A 23,575-nucleotide genomic window follows, 5' to 3' on the forward strand; every position below is an offset into this window, starting at 1 on the left:
ACATTTAGCATCCACATATCATATTTACTTATTTTTAAATTAATTTTGAAATGCAGCGTTCTTGTCGTTGATATAAGTCTGGGACTCACATTGTTTATGTTGTCAATTAGAGCACCACTGGTTTTCAAGAACAAGTTCAACTAGAAGATCGATTTTGTGTTAGTTTACCTAATATTTCGTTTTTCAAACAGGTCATGCTAGTCAGGCGTTTTGGTATTGCTCTGTATGTAATTGAAATGAGATATTTGCTTATGACTTTTCGTTGGTACATATATATGTATTAGTCTATATTTTTTTCTCTATTTTGGCGGTTCTTCATGTAAACCAGATCACATCATGTACAGATATCAGGAAATTAATCTCGGATGGAGTCTCCTTGGTTTAGTTAAAATGAGAACAAGGCTGACTGAAGCAACCAGAGAATCATGTCGACTAGACCGAACGTCTGTACCTGTCTAATACTGACCTAATAAGATCAAACATAAAAGGTTTCAACTACAAGTTCACATGTATATATATTAGGAAGAAAATCCACGCGTACTCCAAAAGAAAATATTATTCGACGACAAAAGCATAGAAATAAGATATGGCCCATAATTGACACATAAGGAGTCCTATTTTAGAAATTATAAACAGTTTCCTTACTTGTCAAATATGAGTCCTATCTTATTTCTCTACGTTTGTCTAATACTAATAATAATAATAATTACATATATATGTGTATATATATATATATATATATATATATATATATATATATTTATATATATATATATGTATATGTATATATATATATAAATATATATATATGTATATGTATATATATATATATATATAAATATATATATATATATATATATATAAATATATATATATATATAAATGAAAATCGTAATGAGTTGGAAAATCAAGAACAGTGAAAAAACTTTCAGCCTCCACCGGGATTCGAACCACGGGCCTCCCGCTCTGTACGCGGACACCCTATACATATATACATATATATATATATATATATATATATTATATATATAATTTATAGTTTATTATATAATATTATATATATATATTATATATTATATATATATTTCTTATTTATATAATTCTTCTCTAAGTAAATGAATAAATGTAAAATTAGAAATCTGAAGGAAAGAAGCAAGTAGGAATAGATCGGAAAATATACCTTGTCCTCTTCTTTTTCTTCTTGCTCACCCCTCCCCCACCCCCACCCCCCACCTACTGGACTATAGAAATGTCTTCAATGCTCTTCACCTAAAGGCTACATGATAACAAATACGATGAACTTAATGTTAACGCAGGTTGATCTTAGTGCATGGTCCATTCTAAAACTAAAACACAGTTCTTTCGAGAATTACCCACGAAACGTATTTACTAATGAACTGACGGTTAATATATATATATTCCATGAGTTTTCGCAGTTTTCTGCGACCTTCACATATTCATAGATTGCATTGCGAAGCAAACAGCAAAGGTAGATTGGTCACGGACGAGTAACACAAGATACCAGAGGTACTAAATCTTTAACAACTTCAATTTCCGCTTGGGGCGTTCTCAACGATTTCAGTTGGGCGGTTTCACTTAAAGTGAATTCGATTAGTCAATGATTGTGCATAAATTAACTTGTATAACTAAGTTCACAAAAAAGAATGTTTGTCACTGTATCGATCATATTATCTGCAAATTCCATATTTTATTCTTTACGCCAAAAGTATGAGGTAACTTTGGAATTTACGAAAGACCAAAACAAAAAGAGGAAAAGAAATAAATAAAAATCTATTTATCCATGCTGTAAGAGGGTATGTTTATCGTTTTCTTCCACTTCCCGATTTTTAATATTCATGTTGCCTGAGTGAAACAACAGTTAATTGAAACTGCGTGGTAATCAATCATATATCGGGATAGCGTAGCAGAAAGGGGAGTGCGTACCCATACTTAAAATAGATTCTTACCGATATGTCAGTTTGAACATGTTTATTTTTTGAGTTCACGCTTTAATGCTTGAAATGCTTAGTACTTTCTTGGTGCTGGCACTGGATACTTCTTTATTATACCGATAATAATATCATAAAAAAAAACCGACGAGACTAAATTGATGGGAAATATTGCGTCGAAAGAACGCATGACCTGTGTGCAATAGACGATGTAGCGCTGTGTTCACTCATCATGTACATGTGTAACGAACCATTCTTATTAAGGCCAACAATAATCATGTGTGACTAACTCTAAGATATGAATATTCCAATATAATTTGACGTATATGAAGTCATTAGGTTTTTTTTTTATTGTCTGATTTGTAAATTTTACATAGGTAACGTGTTCTTTGCAAGACACAACTGTAGCCTACCATTGTAGGAAATTATAGTTCGATTCTTTTTCAACTTTTCTGAAATTATAAGATGCAAATCAAACATTTTAATATCTTTCATTATTTAAGATACTGCATGTATACATGCATGGCTATATGTTTATGTCTACATGAGTCATGTAGCAGTATTAATATAAAGAATTTTGGTTTTCATATTCATATAGGCCTAACTGTCTTCTTCAGAATAAATTTAAAATGTAACTAAAGGAGCAAATAAAGAAAATATGGGCTTATTTAATTATCTAAAAGGAGGTTTTTTTCTTGGAAAACGACGAGGTTTTCGAACACTTCCGATAAAGGGCCTATAGGTCCAATGATAAATGGCTTGCGTAAAGACAAACCCATTTCACTCAAACAGTAGCAAGCACAAACGAATCTTTATATTCCATACAAGAGGCATTTAACCGCTCTGTACAGTGACTCAATGTATCTGCATATACGTGTTTGTAAATATCAGTTTAGATGAATATATGAATATAAATATGTGTATGTGTGCGTGTATGTGTATGTGTATACTATGTAGATGTACATATATATATATATATATATATATATAATATATTTATATATATACACTTATATGTGTTGTATTGTTACTGCGACGTTCTCTCGATATCAACACACATACTGACATATTGCCTACCATATTTTTAACGTAGCAGATAATAGAAGAATGAATACCTCCCCTATATCAATTAAATAATCCCATTGACACCCATTCGGTCATCTCACCAGTGGTTACATTTATAGGCTCATATCTCATGCGGTAACTCATACATTTGCCAACTTTCTCCACAAAATAACAACTTTAGCTTGTGACTGCATGGATGCAGCAATAAACAACATATCACGATTGAAAACTAAATCTGCGTCGGCCACTAATTATTAAATTAATTACTTGTTTTTGGATACAGTTTTTCGTTGCTATTATAATTTTAATTGATCTGAATAAGTCTCTAGCGAATTAAAACAAAGAATTATCACGATGCAAGGCCCATCTTCTTAGGTGACCATCAACTCTCTTGAAATAGTCTCCATGCTTCCATATCAAGCCTTATTTGTTTCTGTTTTTATGGATCTATTTTTGTACTCAATGATAGAACCTATTCATGTAGAATAGTTCAAAGTTGAAGCCAAATTGGTTCATTCTCCTTTCATCATTACTTATTAAGTGCAATAAAATCCCAAGGGTATATCACAGCCATTTGTTTAGAAACACCGTTAAAGACAAGAGTCCCTTTTACGTCTTCCTTCTCTCTCTCTCTCTCTCTCTCTCTCTCTCTTTCTTTCTTTATTCCGTTTTTTCTTTATTTGTCAAGAGAAAGCAACCGATCGATTTCAAATAGAAGTTATCACATAGAAGTATCTTTACAATGTCTAAACATCGTGCTAAATTAAGGAACTGATTACTAACCATAGACACTAATACGATCGGCAGAGTTATAAATTGCAAATAAAATCACGACCAACGTCATTTTTAGGTAAAACAACTACTTCTTTTCCTTTGGGCTAATCACTTTACCCGTCACCTAAGAGGCTTACTCTAATCAGAAATACTCTGTATCAACCACAAGGCTTAATTTAGAGAAGTAAAAAGATGGTGTTAAATTCATGAAACTCCCGTTGCAGCATAAGTGTCTAAGAGTCTTTATCTTTCTCTGTCTTATAATCTTTCTTTCTTTCTCTTTCTCTCTCTTTCTACTTTTCTTGACTCTATAGCAGTTTTTACAGACTCCGTCAGCTGGGATAATTACAGCAGCAATGTTAAAATATAACACTGTATTCTGACTGATTATGTATATGAAATATAAGCGATACGAGTACACGTGTAGTTGTTATCCTAGTAAATTCACTGCTGTGAATTATTGTTGCCTTTTCATATGTGTTTTATGTTCCCATTAATTCAGTTACTGACTTTAATCATATAGCATTCTATTTTAAAGCCACCAGCCTGACATTCATAACCGCGCAAATATTCCTCCTACTCCTACTAAACATTTGATCCTTTTATTCTGTGTTATTATAACGCTAAATGTAATTGGATATACTTAAGATACGTTTAGTAACATAATCAAATCCTGCAAATGAAGCACATTCCTCTTGAAAATGATTTTGCGTGGAATGTTCTTTGAAACTTTCAGGACAATGAATGTTCAATAATTGTCATAATTAAATCTAGCACTAAACAGATGCGATAGAGCAGCCGTGCGAATCCTTTCCATAACTGTTACTAAAGGCAACCTACAAAGATTGAAGTATGTCTGCTATATGCTCTCAATGCACAAATGATCCCGTAAGTGTAATCACGAAAAGTTGGTTTATAGTGAAGTATGATAATTCAAATGAAACCTGGAATGCGAGTTCCATTATTAATGTTTCTTGAAACTCGTTAGAAGGTTCATGTTTGGTGCAGACTAAGTATAGTAATATTTATACTGACTTTTTTGCTGACAACATTGATATTTTGCAACGGATATTTTAAAAAAAAACATACATATTTCCCTCAATATAAATTTTGAGAATATAGGTAAACGAACAAGGTTCTACGTATTGACCCATAAACGACCGAACTATGTTTTATATGTCAAGATAGTGACGCAAGTCTTTCACGTGTTACGTGTCACGAGAGTGATGTACAACTACGTGCGAGGTATTACTAGAGTGATGCACAACTATGTGTTATATGGCAAGAGGGTCTATCATAAATAAGCGCATGTGTCAAGGAGTGTTTTACAACTCTGTGTGTTGCTTAAAGGGAGTGATGCATAACTGTACGTTATGTGCCAAGATAGGGATTGACAGGTATGTGTTATGTCTCAACAACGTGATTCATAACTGCGTCCGATGTGACAAGAAAGTGATGTACAACTAATTGTTATGTGTCAAGAAAGTGCATCGTAAATACGTCCTTGTGTGTTGGAAAACTCAGTGTGTGTGTGTGGTTTTAATGGAGTGATGCATAACTGTGCGCTGTGTGAGAGAAGAAGTGGCGCTCGCTACTGAGCTGCCTGCAATATTTTTGTTCACTCGCAGATTTTTCTAGCTTTTAACAACCTTTCTTGCCTCGTTTACGTTTTATTGTGGAATGGTGTGTTGTTTAGAAAACTAACAATTAACGAATCAGCTCGTTTGAACGTATTTGTCGAGGATGATGCTGCATCTTTAGGTTAACATATTGTGTCAACTCTCTCTCTCAGTTTTCCAATAAATCTAAGTATTAGGCATTTACACTGGAACCTATATACAGAGCAAACACCATACGTGTTCCGTGGAGAACGGATCTGGTCCCAACCTGATACTACACATTAAAATTTGTACATTATGCAGCATTAAAGCCCGCATGACAGAGCATTTGTTGAAGCCACGTGGTGCTGCATGAACACGCTGAAAGACGTCGACCTAGAGGCACGAGAACTGGTATGCAGAAGAGATTAATAACTACGCAGTCTGTTAACTTCAGCCATCGTTATGGAATCTCCTCTAGCTTTAACAGTATTCAAGGCAAGTTTCACACATTTAGAGCAGACTATTGTAAATATGCCAAATCTTTTGTTTCATAGCTCTGCAACTAGAAACAAAAAGTCAAACATACGGCAGTCAATCATGGAACGAAGTGATTCCGCAACACCTGGTTACATATAAGGCCTAACAACTGCAGAATTTCTATGTTTCGCCATTATAGGGAGTTCTCGGCTAATGGTGGGGGTTTAATAACTTACATTTCTAATGAATGGACTATTTCCTGCCCCAAAGGTATGTCAAACTTGATCATCGCCGGACATTGAACTACTGGCTGTGATTCCCCGTCCCGTTTTCTGCCAAGTAGTCTAGGCAATATCACTATTGTCAACATTTATAACAGTCCCTCATCAAATTTTTCAGTTGCTGATGCAGACCTGAAGAAGGCACTAACAAAAAACAACCCTCGATCTAACATCGTAATTGTATGGGACATCAACTGAAACTCTACCCTGGGACTGTGGGCTACAAAGCAACCTTGTCAATTCATCACATATCCAAGATCACAGGCTACTTTGGATGCTGTGTATGTCAAAGATGATAATTATCAAGTTAGGAAACAACATCCCATAGCCACATCTGACCATTTCAGCATATATGCATCATGCCAAAGTACACAGAGAAACATCGCCACGTTCACAAAAAGACACGAAGAAGGGAGAGGGACGTTATAGTATGGAAAATATCAAGTACTTACGAGAAATGATTGGCTTAACTGGAGTGTATTTACCAAGAACTATAATACTTTGAATGAACTCACTGAAGTGTTTTCAGGTAATATTTAACTTTACAACTGATTAAATGCATTCCAGATTAAGCTTATACCAGCCTCGGAGATGATAAAGAGATTGCTAGCAGATGAGAAAATAAAGAAATTAGTAAAGAGAAGATGAAAGTAGTTGAAACCGCTGATACAGCAAAGAGCTTACACAGAGATATCAATAAGTAAGCACAAAAATAGATCTGTTTATTTGACAAAGTACATCAAATTCAAATTCTCTTTGGAGTCTGCTAAAACCCATAAGCATTATAAACATATTATATCTAGTGAACTTAGAATTGAATGAAAAGAACATCTTGGACGTTTCAACAGTGCTGTTATTAAGAATGTTAATTTGATCCTACCAGAAAGAACAAATGAGGATGAAGTTATCGAATACTTTAGTCTTGTTAAAAGTGGAATTGCCTCAGGTTTCGACAGCATCTCGTGTTGGGTTTTTTTTTTAAATAATGTGCAGAGGAACTGTCAAGTATATTTGAAACACTATTTAATAGAAGTGTAAATGAAAGTCTGATTCCATCTTCGTGGAGACCTACTAAAACGTCTCCCGTACCCAAAACAAGTATATCCGACTTCAGTCAATGACTATAGACCTATATATAATTATATATATATATATATATATATATATATATATATATATATATATAATGACAAAGGCAAATGAATATATATAAATGAAAATCGTAATGAGTTGGAAAATCAAGAACAGTGAAAAAACTTTCAGCCTCCACCCGGATTCGAACCACGGGCCTCCCGCTCTGTACGCGGACACCATAACCACTAGGCTATGGACGCTGATTGTATGTCCAGAGGTTCGAAACCGGTAAGGAAGATCGTAATTCCACTGTAGGCGTTTGTCACCTATATCGAACAATACTAGTTCTGTTTTTGGTGACATATTTTGCCCTACTCTAGAGATTAAACATGATGCTATCCAACTCGAAAATCATTTGTGATTCCTAAAGCCGGATCTCAAAAGAGATACTTTGAACAGACTTTATGTTAATGCAATGGAGGTAAACGACAAAGGCAAATGAATATATATAAATGAAAATCGTAATGAGTTGGAAAATCAAGAACAGTGAAAAAACTTTCAGCCTCAACCGGGATTCGAACCACGGGCCTCCCGCTCTGTACGCGGACACCCTAACCACTAGGCTATGGACGCTGATTGTATGTCCAGAGGTTCGAAACCGGTAAGGAAGGTCGTAATTCCACTGTAGGCGTTTGTCACCTATATCGAACAATACTAGTTCTGTTTTTGGTGACATATTTTGCCCTACTCTAGAGATCAAACATGATGCTATCCAACTCGAAAATCATTTGTGATTCCTAAAGCCGGATCTCGAAAGAGATACTTTGAACAGACTTTATGTTAATGCAATGGAGGTAAACGACAAAGACAAATGAATATATATAAATGAAAATCGTAATGAGTTGGAAAATCAAGAACAGTGAAAAAACTTTCAGCCTCCACCGGGATTCGAACCACAGGCCTTCCGCTCTGTACGCGGACGCCCTAACCACTAGGCTATGGACGCTGATTGTATGTCCAGAGGTTCGAAACCGGTATATATATATATATATATATATATATATATATATATATATATATATATATATCAAGAATTGAGTTTAATTGCATGCAGAACATTTTTCTTCCATATATATTGCAGTTATACCAGCGAACATATATGATACAAATATCAATTTGACTACAAAAATGGATACTAACTCAAATCCAAGACATAGTTTCGGGGTTTCAATCAGAAGGATACAACATTGTTAAAAGTCCTTTTTTCTTCTTCTTAGATTTTTCAAGCACTTTTAACACGGTCTTGGCTAATCGCTTAATCCAACACCTATGTAGTTTTATTGAAGAACGGGGCTTATTAACTGGCTTCCTTCAAGGCTGGTCTAGGCAAGTGAAATTACAGAGGGGATTTTTCTTTAAATCGGGTATAAAAATTGGCGTTCCTCAAGAAGGGGTCCTCTATCGGCTCTGGTATACGTTTTAACCATTTACACTGATGAGATACGACTTGGTTCCATCTGCAACGTAATTAAGTATGCATATTAAAACCGCCGTTTCTTGCAACATCAGTTAAAGCACACACTGGAGAGATCAAGACGATTATCAGTATTTTATTTACATAACTGTAAGTTTGTGTGAGCAGGGAAATCTCCTCTTGAATCCGAAAAAAATATCTCTTTTACACGATGTGTTTAGGAGTCTGCATTGACTATAAGTTAGTTTTTACTAATCATATCTCGAATATGTTAGTAAAAAAGTGTCTTATGTTGTTTCGACATTAGCATACACTGTCCATTACTTTTCCAGTGAGACAACAGAAAGAGTGTTTACTGCGTCTATCTTGCCCACCCTAGTATATGATGTTCCAGTTTAGTATCGTTTTGTACGAATTAAAGCTAAGAGAATAATAAAAAGTCTCCTTCAAGTTTGTTCAAACATTTTAGGCTTTATTATGATAATCTTTTGTATACGATCAATGAATCTGCTAGGATTGATTTGGTAAGACTTGCCAAGAATATTCAAGCTAATAAGGGACATTATCTACACTCCAAGCTTAATTTTCTGTGCAATAAAACAAATTATAATTTAATAAATCAAAATATCACTCCATGTTTTAGAATGTTACTCTTTAAGTACTCTTTCATCTACAGAGCAGTCCTTTTTTGTACAGAACGGCTTTATCCATTATTGTAGCCATTCGATACATTTTGTAACGAAGTTTATGGTTGATTATTATCTTAATCTCTTAAACTTTGTTATTTCTTCACTTGTATTGTTGATGTTCTTTATTGTAATAATTTTTGTACATCCTATTTATAAACTTTCTGTAAATTTATACTGGAAAAAAATGAATGAATGAATGTGTCAAGAAAGTGGTTGCCAAGGATGTGTTATGTCCCAACAATGTGATTCAATACTGTCTCTGATGTGAGAGAAAGAGAGTGATGGAACACTGTGTGATATGTGTCAAGAAAAAGAATCATAAATGCGTGTTATGTGTCAAAGGAGGGATGGGCAACTGTGTGTGCTGTTTCAAGGGAGTGGTGCATAACTGTGTGTCATTTGTCAAGAGAGTGATAGGTAAACTATGTGTGTTGTGCGTGAAGAGAGTGATGGAAAACTTGTGTGCTACGAACTATAAGAGGGTGTTGTGTGCCATGTGTCGGGAGAGCTGATGTACAACAATGTGCCATGTGTTAGAGACCGGTGCATAATTACACAGTTTGTTCTGAAGCTATGCTGTAGAGTGAAAACAGAAAACGAAAGAGAAGTAAAAACAAAGATTTAATTTCCCTGCTTCTAAATTAGTCGCTTTTAATTTTGGTGTCAAGTGAGGGAAATCAAACTCGATTGCTTAGCAACGGGTATCGCTTAGCCTAGAATAGGCTCAAGAGTCCCTACATTTTTACAGCAGGAGAGAAAGAGTTTCACGTTAAGTGTTCACTTCAGCATTTCTATGAGAGTAACAGCTGTAAATTTTAAGTGAGCGGAGGCGTCTATTAGCACCATTTTCGGCAGTGTTTGTCGGTTAGCAATATAATCCCAGTAAGTTGTGAGCCCCCTTCTTCTTTTTCTTCTTCGTTTTTTTTTTACAAAGTTATATGAACTGTATTACACGGAATATCTTGAGACAAGACAAGTCGATGTTTCCCAGCTGACCACAAGCAATAGATTTGTCTCGATCCCAACTTCAACATATACCTCTTTGGCATCTGATCAAAGGAGATTTGTATTTTTCTTTCTTTTTCCCTGTTATAACAGTTCAATTTTCCCCAAGAACTTCCTATTTAAAACTCTAGCACATATTACACACAAGGGACTTATGTGGAGGAGGTGTTATTAAGTTGTACTTTCAAAAAGGAGAGAAATTTACAAAGATTGTACATGGTTGTAATATAACCCGAGAGAACTGTCAAATCCCCGACAGCCAAAAGGAAATCATCAAATAGGTTCGCGACTTTCCCGGGTTTTTTTTTGCCGTTTTCTGCTGCATCTGCAGCAACGCTTCTTCTCCTCCTTACTAGCTATTACACAACAGTGCGATTCGTTTTCCTTCAGGGAGTTCATCCCTTTACTATATGTGTGTGACATATACCCTAAGGATAATCCAGTTACAGTCGCAGTTTGTATCACTTTGTACTTTTTTAAGTGTAAAGGGCGGAATTTTTGTCGATATTGAAGCTTTTGTAGGACACGACAGAAACGAGACTCGAACGTGAGATATTGATTTTTGCAACAGACTTAAGACAATTTGACTACAGTCGAAGAAATTTCATACTTTTATTGTTCTCATGCTTTAGTGTTGTAAGGACCTTTTTTATGTAATGTAAGATATGATGTCATTTTTTTCACCATTCATGTGTTTAAAGTGTCACCTTCTTTCACGTCACCTTACTACGCAAATCATTGCCATGTTTTTCAAATGAAGGTATACCATAATGTAGGCAATGTGTCCGAGGGCAGAATTCACGCAATAGTCAAGGCACTTAATATAGCTTGACTGTAGTGGATTAGCAGTGTAAAAGCTCATTTACAAAAATAATAGCTAATATTGGAAATGAATAATTATTTGGGCGATACATGTGCTATACACCTCTTTAGCTTATTCTTGTCCCCGTGCTTGTTTCGGTGGACCTCCATGCTATAACACAGCTTGACAGGAGAAACTTATTTCATCAAATTTAAGCTCACGGTATTATATTTGTTAATTAATGCAGAGGGTTAAAACACGAGTCTTGCCGTATATATATACCTGAGATGAATCTGAGAAGGAAATTGCTTGTAAGATAAATTTGCTAAAATGTATCAAAGCTTCAATATGCTTTTGAATACATTTTTACAGCTGGTATGGATAGTAGGATTAGTGTCATAAGAAAGTGTAGAAGGTTTATTTGTCTTAACTCTCAAGCACTCAAACCCATCTCCTCTCACCCACCCCGCCCCCACCCAACCATCCATACCCAAGAAGGGCCCAATACAATCCTTCACCTCCGCGGGCCTCGGGATAATCGCTACGCCCTAAAGTCCAACACAGAAAAATGTATATACAAAATATGTATATACAAAATCAAAATTGATATCGTATTTCTGTTTCTGTTTTCATTTCGTGTACATCTGTTTAATTTCCAAAGAGATAAATCTCCGTATAAGCGTATATTTTTATCACCTGATCGCGACACAATTCCAGCTTATGCATAGACTTTTCCGATATTTCGATATTCCCTTTACCTTCATCTTCTCCAAAGTACCATGAGGTGACGTGGAGGTAAGGGCCCTTATACACCCTATACCATGAGCTCTTTCTTGCTTTTGGCAACGAACAATTTGAAAACTCACATTATCAGAGCAAGCTTGTTTTAAGTTTCAATCCAGCTTTGTGTCCCACAAAACAAGTGCTGCCAGGCAAACATTTTATTTCCGTTTGTCAACTTCCAGCAGCTTTTGGTATAGATTAATTAGTCCTTTTACAAATTTGGTGAACAGTAAAATAACGGATTGTAGTTTCAAAGACTTAGCATGCCAGTTTTTTTTTTTTTAAATAAATATGAATCACCGCTTGCTCTGTATCTTTTATTCAGAAGAAACTGATACATAACATTTAATGTCAGACCAAAAGAGTTTCTTGTCATCTATTATTCTTTATCAGTAAAAAAAAAAAGCAAAGAAAGTCTTGAATAAGTCAAAAGCTGCTGCTCAGGTAAATACTGATTAATCACACATGCCTTGCTTACACATTCGATGGTTAACATACTTTTGTACTCCACGGAATAAAGTACCTGTGGATGCAAATAACTTGGTTGAGTAATGCTAGATGGGGGTTCAATTTCTTGAAAAGTGAAGTATTTCGAATGTTGATGACGTCAAATTGCAATCTCCCTGAGGTATCTACTTGAGAAGAGCATCCATCACTCGACAGCTAACTAATCAGAAACATAGCTGCTGCAATATGATCTAGATAGCCTGAATGCTGTCGAGAAGGGCTATAAATGCGCCGTAATTCTATTTCTTGCAGCTAATATTTTTGAAGGCTGCGTTTCTCATTGTACAGTATATCCCCCCTTGCCATTCCGAAAGACTTGTAGGATGTAATTCGCAACCAAAGATGTAAGTTACTCATTTTTTTCTGCTGGGCAGGTAACGGATTTTTGTTTTTCTTTATGTATTTGTTTCGCCTTGCAATATCAATGCTTAGATTTAATAGGTTACAAATGCTACACCTAGGAAAGGAACAGAATATGTATTCGAAACGTTATATGACACCTGCCTGAAACAGTTGCGTATTCATTATTTTGTGATAAAAACGACTAACCGTCATGGCGTTGTTGTTCTTCATAAGAAAAAAGGCTCAGATATAGTATGCGTACCCATACTGAATGCTAGTAGCCTTGCAGCAACGTCAACCGTAAATCCACACACGCACACACACATATTTATATATATATATATATATATATATATATATATATATATATATATAGATATATATATATATAGATATATATATATATATATATATATATATATATATATATATATATATATATATATATATATATATATATATTTCAATCTGAAGAACAAGTAAAAATGATGCCGCCGCATCAAATCATATTTGTCCTTCCCCTTGCAGTGTTGTCACTATTGAACGAATGGTAAATGCCCAAGGGGGTTGCCTTTGGCACAATCAATGAATTATACTACTAAAACATACATGAATCTCCGCGAACGCTTTGCCTCACTGATGTGTGTAACCAAACTATACGGGCGTCGTGAACTGACATGATTCCGCAATTACCCTATAGATGGCTTTAAATATCACTGTTCGCCTTCCAAAACATATGGAAATCGAGACAATACCGCATAAAAGCTATGCAATTGCTTTAACGCTAATGATGTTTCATATAGCTGGCAACAGCGTTGATAACCGATATATCTTTAATAGGAATTTCATCGATTTTTCTCTTCATGATATTCCTTCAGTTCTTTCTTCCTGTTTCTTTCCATTTACTGTTAGTATAATATGTGCAAGCATTCCGTTTATAGCCGAAGCGGATTAAGTCTACTGCATGCAATGACAGATTAGGGAAATTCGGCACATGTATGATAAAGAATCTTGGAGTGTTATTGTTTTTTTGGTGTGCAATTTAATATCACTGCTTACATGAATCGTCTAAGGGTTGTCACAAGTAATAACCATTAATCATTTAACTATTCTAGTCTATACTTGAGTTTATATATATATATATATATATATATATATATATATATATATATATATACAGAAGAATACAGAAGGCCTATATACATAGGGCCTATATATAGCACCTATGTATATATACATATATATATGCACATTTTGTTTTTCTTAGTGTTAAAGTTTGAAATGGTTTTATACCTCGACAGGGCCAGCATGAGTAAGAGTACAAGTACACAATTCCACAAACCCGTGTTCAAGTGCAGGTCAAGGGGAGTAGCGGTCACCTTTATCAAAGAGTGACCTCGTTTCAATTGATCTCTTAAACAAGTCTGTGCTTTCAGTCTATCAGAGCCAACCTTTGCTAACCTTTATTCTGAGTCACGTGATCATACCTTTATTACATGTTGAAACGGCTGTTAGTCTCAATGTGGAAGAATATTGTTTTTGTTTATTACAACATGATACTCGATGACTTGCATCATAAAAAAACAGAATTCTTATAACCTCAATCGTCCTTGGTAAGAAAAAAATCCCTTAAAAGTCATCGTAAGTAGACCCTAACACTCTCCCTTTACATCCTTTTTTTTTAATTTCGCATCTGATGTTTCGGAGAATTAGTTGTTCCACCTTTGCGACATTATTACTCAAGACCATATTGGACGATAGAATGTGTAATTTAATTACATGTCAGTTTGTAATCTAGCCAAGTCAAGACCGAGGGATAGGTATAAGTTAGATGCCTGCCAAAAGCCAATTACAACAGATGCCAGACCGGGTGATAAAAAAAAACAAGTCAAAAACGCTGTCTCTTATTCGTTCTGTTTCATGTTCCTCTTATTTTAGTCCTCGGTTAGCAAATAATGTTAGCTGTGTCGAGTCTACGAGTATTTTGCGTATATAGCAGCCTGATTCGATATATATAGATATGAGTGTGTGTTTGTTTTGTTCTCTGACTGAGGACTTGAACAAAAGAATTCCAGATCCTCGGATGTGATTTCTAAAGAAATGTCTTGGCAAGAATTCTATTGTTAAGGGGTTAGGGTACATGAATTTGAACAATGGAAAATACAATGGGGTCCTCGGTCTGAATAAAAAGCACATCTGTGCGTAAACACATGAATTTTATAGTCCAGCATTCCTGATTCAGCTTTACATCGTTTCTAACAGTTAACTCAACACCATAAAATAAAATTGTGTTGACGATATATGTTGCTCACCCAATTAGGATATACTGTAAGAAATTTGTATCTGTGAGGAAAGGTTACTTAAAATTAATGTTGGTCGTACAGACAAATTCTGCTAGTTCAACATCCTCCAAAGTGGACACTGAAACTTCGATTTCGTATATGCGTGTCTGTCTGAAAATGAGTACAACTCCCCATCGAAACACCCAGACAACCCCTCCCCTACCCCCTCAACCCCACACGTATACACACACACGCACATAATATTCAATCCAGTTAGCATGCGCTAACGGCAATGTAATGATCGTACTTACAGCACCATTTAATACAATAACAGTCAAAAGTAACGTGATCGATAAATAACCAGCTTAGAAGAGACTTCCTGGCCTTTTTGCCATCGATATATGTCGTAAAAGTAGATCAGTTGAGTCGATGGAGAGAGATAAGTTTATTCTTGGAGGGAATGATGTTACCTCTTATCCCTGATTAGCATCACTTGTAAGCTAAATATACTGTGGGTAACGTGTTATATACTGCAAACAAGTACCACTGTTGTACAAAGAAACTGTTTCCTTATGCTTTAGCTTTTAAATTAAGAATACAGCTTCTTCTTTTTTCTAAATTTTTCATTTGTCAAACATTAACTTGCGTCTAGAAAGATGTATGGAATATTATCGAGTTAATGCCACACGCGCTTTTCCCACATCCTCTTTAAATATATATATATATATATACTGGTTAAGAATAAATGCGAGGAAACGAAGTAAGATGTTCATATTCAAACATTAACTACAATAATGATGCTTCCCGTTTATTAATTCTCCATTCGAATATGATCCTCTGACTATGATATATCTTTCAGATGCAGGTGGCAAACACCTCCTTGTGAAGGTTAAATATCGCTGTCAAAGGTCATTCTGATTTTGCTTGGCGGCTACGTATTGTTTTATCCTTCAGTTATACCATCCATTGTCAACGTTTGATAACACTGCGCCGAACCTGTAAAGGATTCGTATAACTGTTAACGATATCCCAAAGCTTATTAGAAATTTCATTAGTTCGGCGCATGCGCGGAAATACAATATGGAATGGGAACTTGGTTCATAAAAAGGCGTCACGATATAATTTCGATGTGTTCTTTCACTCAGTCGGTACAATTGTTTGCTAAACTGTATTTTTTTGTCCCGCTTCCAAGCACTTGTATTGTCAGTATGAGCAGTATGAATATCATGTTTCTATAAGATAAAGTTTAGGAACTGTTTGTACTGTTAGTAAAAGAGCTATGAAGCATGATATGAAGGAGTGTATAGAGTGGTAATATAGCATTCGCAAATTGTCCCAACTCGCTAGTCCTTTTCCATTAATTGTAGCTGATCCTAGGCACAGCACTTCAGGCTATCGATGGCACGGCATGGCTATCGATTGAATGGTAATCCTCATGTTACTACACAACAATGTAATGTACTTGTTCACAGAATCCCATGCAACACAACATGCAAGAGAAACAGGACGTTTTGTTAATTTCGTTATTGCTTATGACAAACAACCTTATATCGGTCTATACCACAAGCAATCTGCAAATTTTTGTGTAATGTCTCTCTTTACAAATCTATAAAATCATCAAATATTAAATTATCAAATATTACGTCACTTGTGTATGTGTTATTCTATGAGGATGTTTATCAAGAAGACGAGAATAATCTATGATTTCTGTATTGGATGTCATTTATAAATAAAACATTTTCCTGCACTTATCATATTTTGCTTACATATATATGATATTAAGTATTCTCACCTTTACACTTTTTTTATTCAAAATCTGCAAACTCATGTAAGGCCCATCGATGCTCCATGTTTAAAAGTCCATTAAGTACAACACACTCATATAGTAAATATTTTCTACAGACCTTCATCTTTTAACACCTGTTCATTACGTACAACAATGTTCTAGCTTGTATATATACAATAACATATTTTTGTCTTTCGCCAGTTTTCTAATGGACTACGATACCACGTTTGTATAACAGAATACCTCTTGTTGACCCCTACCCCCCCCCCCCCTCTCTCGCTTTCTCTTTCTCTCCACCTCTATCTCTCTCTATCGCGTACCATTTTTTTACCATCAACTCATTCAGCAAGCTTTCCAGTTCTAAGGCATTCCATCGACATAAAATTTGATGTGACAAGTTGATGTATAAGAAACTGTACCTTCAACTTTATACTTGATTGTTACAGAGTAGTCAATGATATAGAAGTAAATTGTGTGGAGCAAACGTGGGCGATTGACAATGGAAAAATATGAGACTCGACGGAATTTGATTGATCCTTGGCCGAATATGTTCATGCGAATATAAAAGATCCTGTATGCCTGCTACTGAACTATACTATACCTGACAACCGGACAACGAGAGGCATTCTTATACCACAGACACAAACACACAGACAGAAATGCACACACACATATATATATAGATATATTTGTGTGTATATATATGTATATATATATATAAATATATTTATATATATATATATATATGTATGTATATATATATAAATATATTTATATATATATATATATATATGTATGTATATATATATATATATATATAGAGAGAGAGAGAGAGAGAGAGAGAGTAGAGTAGAGTGCTCTATGTCCATTGGACAGAGCGGAATATATGTTGATACTAGATGAGACTAGTGGAACACTAGTAGTTGTCTGAAGATCGCTATAAAGCGTGAAACTCCGAGTTACATATATAAATATATATATATATATATATATATATATATATATATATATATATATAGTACTGTTTATATAAATGATGCATGTTGTCTCCTAGCAACCTGTTTTCAAACAAACACAAGGGCATGAAAAAAGTTAGGAAAGAAATTTTTAATTATGCAATAAATGCAACCTTCCGCAAAAATAACAAATAATTTATAATTGTAGTGTATGGAACATTTGTGTAGACAACACAGCAAGAAGACTAATAATTATAAATAATCTCGACGTGGTTGTCATTCTCAGGAGGAAGCATTGGGGGCAAAGAGTCTTAGTTTCGGTGATAAATTCGTTCTCATCAGTACAGCCAATCCTCTAGTCCCTGGTTGTAAAACTAAAGCAAAATAGAGAGAAAAAAGCAAAACAAAACAAAATATATAAAGGAAAGGAAAAGGTTAGAAAGAAACGAAAACATCTCGACTGTATATCACAGATGATGATCTCGGTACAGTTTCCTCGGCCTCAACGGAGACTTTAAAATAAGGTTTGATTTTCGTTGCATTTAATCAATTTTAAGAATTGCCAACGGAATTGTGAGATTGATTAGTGTAGCAAAGCTTGAACCGAGGTGCCTGTTTAAGTCCTTTCCCAATTAAGACGTAGCAAAAAGATTGCTCTAAGGAAAGACCGTGTTTTTTTTTGTGTGTTTTTTTACTCGACAATACACTAAGCCTCGTAGCCCGAAGCTATGTAGGATTATTTTTGCACTCCGAACAGACGTTTGTTATTTTAAAGTAAAAATTACAGAAAGACATATATATGAATGTGATTAACAATGACAAAAATCTGAATTAGTAACATGACCATTCGTTTCATTTAGTAGTTATCTATTCCCGTTATGAAATTGCACAGAGAAGTGTAACAGATCTGATGAGACTGTCAAAAGAGCTTCATTTAGTCTGGCAAAAGTTAAAGGTCATCACTTGTAGGCTTCCCAAAAAGTACATTTACTGCTCAAATGTATCGTCGACGGTTGAAGGCTGGTACTCTCTAAAATATTCCTTGACAATGAAAAAAAGGTTAACTTTCGAAAATATAATCTCTCTCTTAATATTGAGGCATGATTTGAGGTTTGGTAACAAAGTATTTGTTGAAGTTCGAACACGAATGACCATTGCTTCATCATTTCTAGCCTTTTTGTGGGGAAAAGGGGTTAATTTCAAAACATGAGTCATGGTTTACAGCATGTCAACGTCAGGAAGTATACCAATGTATGACCATTGACTGCATAAAACATAGTCTGTATTCAATTGACATAGATTTCCAAATAATGTGTTAAACTGATTAGAACTTGAAGCTAGTGACAGGATAGTATGTTGCAATACCTCGTAGTTTTGTTGGGCCTCTAACGTTAAACTAAAGGAAAAAGACCCCCTTGAAGTTTTATAAATAAACGATAATGTTCTTGTATGCCACTTTATTTTACATTTTTACAAAGAATGCAGACAACAACAAAAATTCCTCCACTTTTGGTTATTAGAAATCCAACCGCAAATCATGATTTATGTAATGAATATCGTGTAAATGATCGGAATGTAAAACATACACCAAAATTATATGCCAGATGGTACATTAGGATCTGTCGGATATGAAGTGGATGAGCAATAAACGTGTAAAGGCTATGTGAAAGGATAACGAACTTGAATATAGTACTCCAGCTATCCTATACTCTCCCTGTAAACTTTCTTTGTATTACTGATTTTGCTCTCTTTTTATAATTTGTTCTCCAAGGTCCCAATCATAGTATACGTCGTTCGTAACCGAGCGTACTATTTCTCTATAAGCCATCTTGTTTACTTTTGCAATATATTACTCTTGGAAAATGCTTCGCAGGTGACCTTTAAAATGCATGTTAAAGTTTGAGCATATGTGAACAATATTTGACATTCTATTATATTTGGAGAACAAAAGGATTGAACTATGGTGATCCTGTTCGGCAACCCTCACAAACTATTCATATTTTTCTTTTCTTTTTTTAAAAGTATTTCAGTAAAAATGTAATTGGATCTTGTTAAATCGTGATAAACTATTTGATCAACCTCTAAAAGGGATTTAATCAACTGAAAGATATACTTTGTTTATTACTCATGCATTAACATTCAAAACGACTGTTTCGGAAGACTAAAACTGACTTGACCATGGATTCCCAATTATATGTTCTTCAATATCACTGTGATGTAAGGTAATATAAATATAATGTCAATATATTATAACTAACTAACGAATCAATATTGATGCAGTCCAGTGCAGTAAAATTACCATGGTCAAAGTTACGGTATGAAGGACAAATATAACCTATCCCTTCATCTTTTTTCAATTTTATTTCTATTTTGGTACCTCTCTGCTACAAAGTACGATAACACAATAATAACTATACAACATCCTAATTGCAATGTCATCCGCGAAAAGGCAAACATTCCACGATTTTAAGTATAATAGCTTTGGACAGGTAATGAAAATCTGTTAGTATATTTCCATTCAGGGACAACACACTATAAACAAATGCATGAAACTTACTAATGAGATTTTTTTAGGGGGGGATGCACACATTAGTGTTGATCAAGTGTTCGGAGACCGTGAATAATTCGTTGAAAAACTAACTCACGTGGAACAAATTTCTAATACGAGTGGCACTATATATATAAAGCGAGTTAATCACGCGAGCTTTATGGTATAGTGATGTTTATTGTTTGCTTTGAAATAACCCGGGCAGTAAGTAAATCGGATGGCTATCTAATAATGAAAAAAAAGAAATTAAAAAATCTTAACAAAATGTGTATTGCTCTAGTATACGAGATGTGCACGTTCGCGTTATACGGAACCTTCGATGTGATTGTTTTTTTTTTAAAGGACTATGATCGGCAAAATGAAAAAAAAAATTCTTAGAAATCATATAATATTTTGAGCAAGTTTGGGCGATTACAGAACGATTTATTTTCACATTATTTTCAATTTAATTTACATTTTAATAGTATTATCAGTATCATTATTCATTTAAGAATGTATTATAAAATCACGCATGAGAAATCTATTAAGTATTCGAGGATGTGTAAAATATGTTGCGGAAAATTGATGTCGTGCAACCGCAGATTACAAATGATAGGGTTATAATAACCTATACTAACAGTTTATGTAAAATCCTTACATTGACTACTTTCTTACTAAATTCTTTTTCTGACATTTATCTTACAGAACTATTGGCTCAATTTAAGCTTTAAAGTGAAAACGAAGTATGCGTTTTTCATACGGTTATTATTTTATTTATTATTTTGGAACGAAGCACATGATCCAACTTTCAGCTTAATAACTTGTTCCGTAACTGAGATATAAATTTATTGAATGTTTTTCATTTTTAATGTGTATGAGTGTATTAAACATTATTCTAACGGGGACTTACGCCATCAGCTGCTTTCGTTTCTCTTTGACATGATTCTGTAACCTTGAAACTTCAGTTAGGATGTGATTATTGTGTTATTGATAAGATATGATATAAACGACTTCATCGCAACTAAACATTGATTTCAATGTATAAAGAACATCACAACTCAATGCGCAATGTAGTCATCCACATAAGATGATTTAATCTCTCTCAGCAAGGGAATGAGCTATCAAGATGGGAAGTGCTGTAATATATTTAGTAGCATGTATTAAGCATGTTTCGTTCGTATACATTGTAGTACTATAGTAGGTAGAATTAGATTGATCACTGAATGGCCAGATTATCCTCATTTTTTGTTACGTGAACAAAATCTCATAAAATCTGACTGCATAACAGAGCCGGACTATAATGGCTGGAGTAATCGGACAGTGTCCGAAAGCCAAGAGCATTAGGAGCACGTCAGCCTCCGTAGTCTTCTATAGTCTTAACTATCCGAAATGGTAGCACGTTTGGGTTACGTTCGGGTGTTGTGGATACTAGCCATGTAAGATTCAGAAGGTTCGCTAAATATGACACCAGGTCGTACGATTAAGAGGGGATCGATACCTCTCAATTTTTCATTGCCGATGCTGCTGGTGCAGAGGAGCAATGAACGTGTGTTTGAGGAGGTTGGGAACATCACCGTCTGTATGTCCGTGCTGCATATATAAGAAAGTTACTTTATTAGATCACATTTATTCAGAGAGTACCGGATCAACAAGTATACCTTTCTTTTTCAAACATTGACGATAGGTGATTAGCAACACGCACAGGAAAGCTCATGTGATGTAGTGTAAGACGAGAACACTCATTATTGCATATTACCGTTGAAATGGAAAACCATTATTTCACTAACATCATTCAAAGAAATATAACGAGATTATATATTTGTTTAACTATAAAGGAAATAAAACGGAAGAGCTTTTCAAGCATTAAAGGGGTACGTAATACAAAGACAAGGGAACATGTCCGCCTCCATATCTGATGAGAAACTAAATAAAAGTACGTAGACAATGATGTCATTGTTGGAGGATGCTAAAGAAGAGTTTCTATCATTGTGCTGACCTATCTAAAATTGTAATGGGCGTTTATACTTTCAAATCATCGAAGAGGAAATTATCGTAGCCTTTTATATCGAATACCCTTGATCTTGTCTTTTAAAAAAAGGAAAGAAAAAACGAAAGAAGACAAAACCCTTGGAAGACTTTCTTCCCACCAATGTAAATGAATCTCCTCTAGCGATGAAACTTGAAAATGACATTACTGACCATCACCGGTAGATACCTTTGCGTCCTCTCACAAATTTACGTCATAGATGAGTTGAAAGTATCTCTGTTAAATGAAGCAAACGAGGATAAGGGGGAAAAGGTTATGTATAATGAAGGCTCTTAATCTCTAAAATAGTGCGACGATCTCATTTTTTTTTCTCTATCATCTACCTTGTTCCCCCTTTTCTCAATCTGTTTAACCGCATTACAATGCTAGCACATCTGAACAGCAATTAAAACGTTGACTATAATATACGCATACTTACCCTACTTGAAGACGAAGGAGTGACTTGCAAGGATTAAACAGCTTTTGGCGGAGTTACAGCCAAATGTGACTGATATAACATTAGACTGATCAAAAATTATATTTTCGAAGCTTGAAACTGAGTGGGTGGTACGTCCATGATATGCATCAATTGAAGTTACGATGTGTTGGGTGCATTTAATGTGTCATATCAAAGGGAGATATGAATTATGAAAACTGTATGAGAAGGAAAATATTTTAATGGTTGCAACGAGATTAAAATTCTCTTCCGTCAGAATAAATTATTCTTTTTCTGAGACTACTTTGGGACCTCACTCCCTAAAAGATATAGGTATGCCGAGACGGTTAATGTCAAAGTAAATTAAAGCAAAATTTAAGTAGGTTTTGCAACTAGTGTCATAACTTCTTTAAAGAATAGGACACTCTTTAAATAGAGGACACTACTTAAATAGAGGGCACTCTTTAAAATACCAAGGGCACCCTTTAAATACAGGGAACTCTTAATCTGTTTCTCTTACATAATGTAGATCGTAGTATTTGTTTATTATTAGAACTGTTACTTGAATTGTACGTGCTGTGTTTATGCGTACAAATAGTGTGGTACAGTGTGTATAGTTATCGGATTCATGCTTTCTTTTCTTTGATATAGTCACAAAATATAATCAGTTCTTACTTTTTGTTCAAATTATCTATTTCAGATTCCTATTCCATTGGTAATAATGAGCCGCTATGCTATA

The 23,575-nt window shown here is 34.7% G+C and overlaps 1 protein-coding gene across 1 annotated transcript in view; it reads left to right on the top strand.

The window, feature by feature from the left end:
* Positions 1 to 23,575, top strand: part of LOC139971873 (muscarinic acetylcholine receptor M1-like) — an 82,763-nt gene that overhangs the window by 13,070 nt on the left and 46,118 nt on the right. Inside the window, exon 2 of the mRNA XM_071978662.1 lies at positions 23,537 to 23,575. This exon is cut by the window's right edge and continues 44 nt beyond it. Coding sequence (XP_071834763.1) covers positions 23,558 to 23,575 — 18 coding nt within the window. The 5' untranslated portion in view covers positions 23,537 to 23,557. The remainder of the gene's footprint in view (positions 1 to 23,536) is intronic.

The sequence above is a fragment of the Apostichopus japonicus genome, chromosome 8 (genome assembly GCF_037975245.1).
Source record: "Apostichopus japonicus isolate 1M-3 chromosome 8, ASM3797524v1, whole genome shotgun sequence".
Lineage (NCBI taxonomy): Eukaryota > Metazoa > Echinodermata > Holothuroidea > Aspidochirotida > Stichopodidae > Apostichopus > Apostichopus japonicus.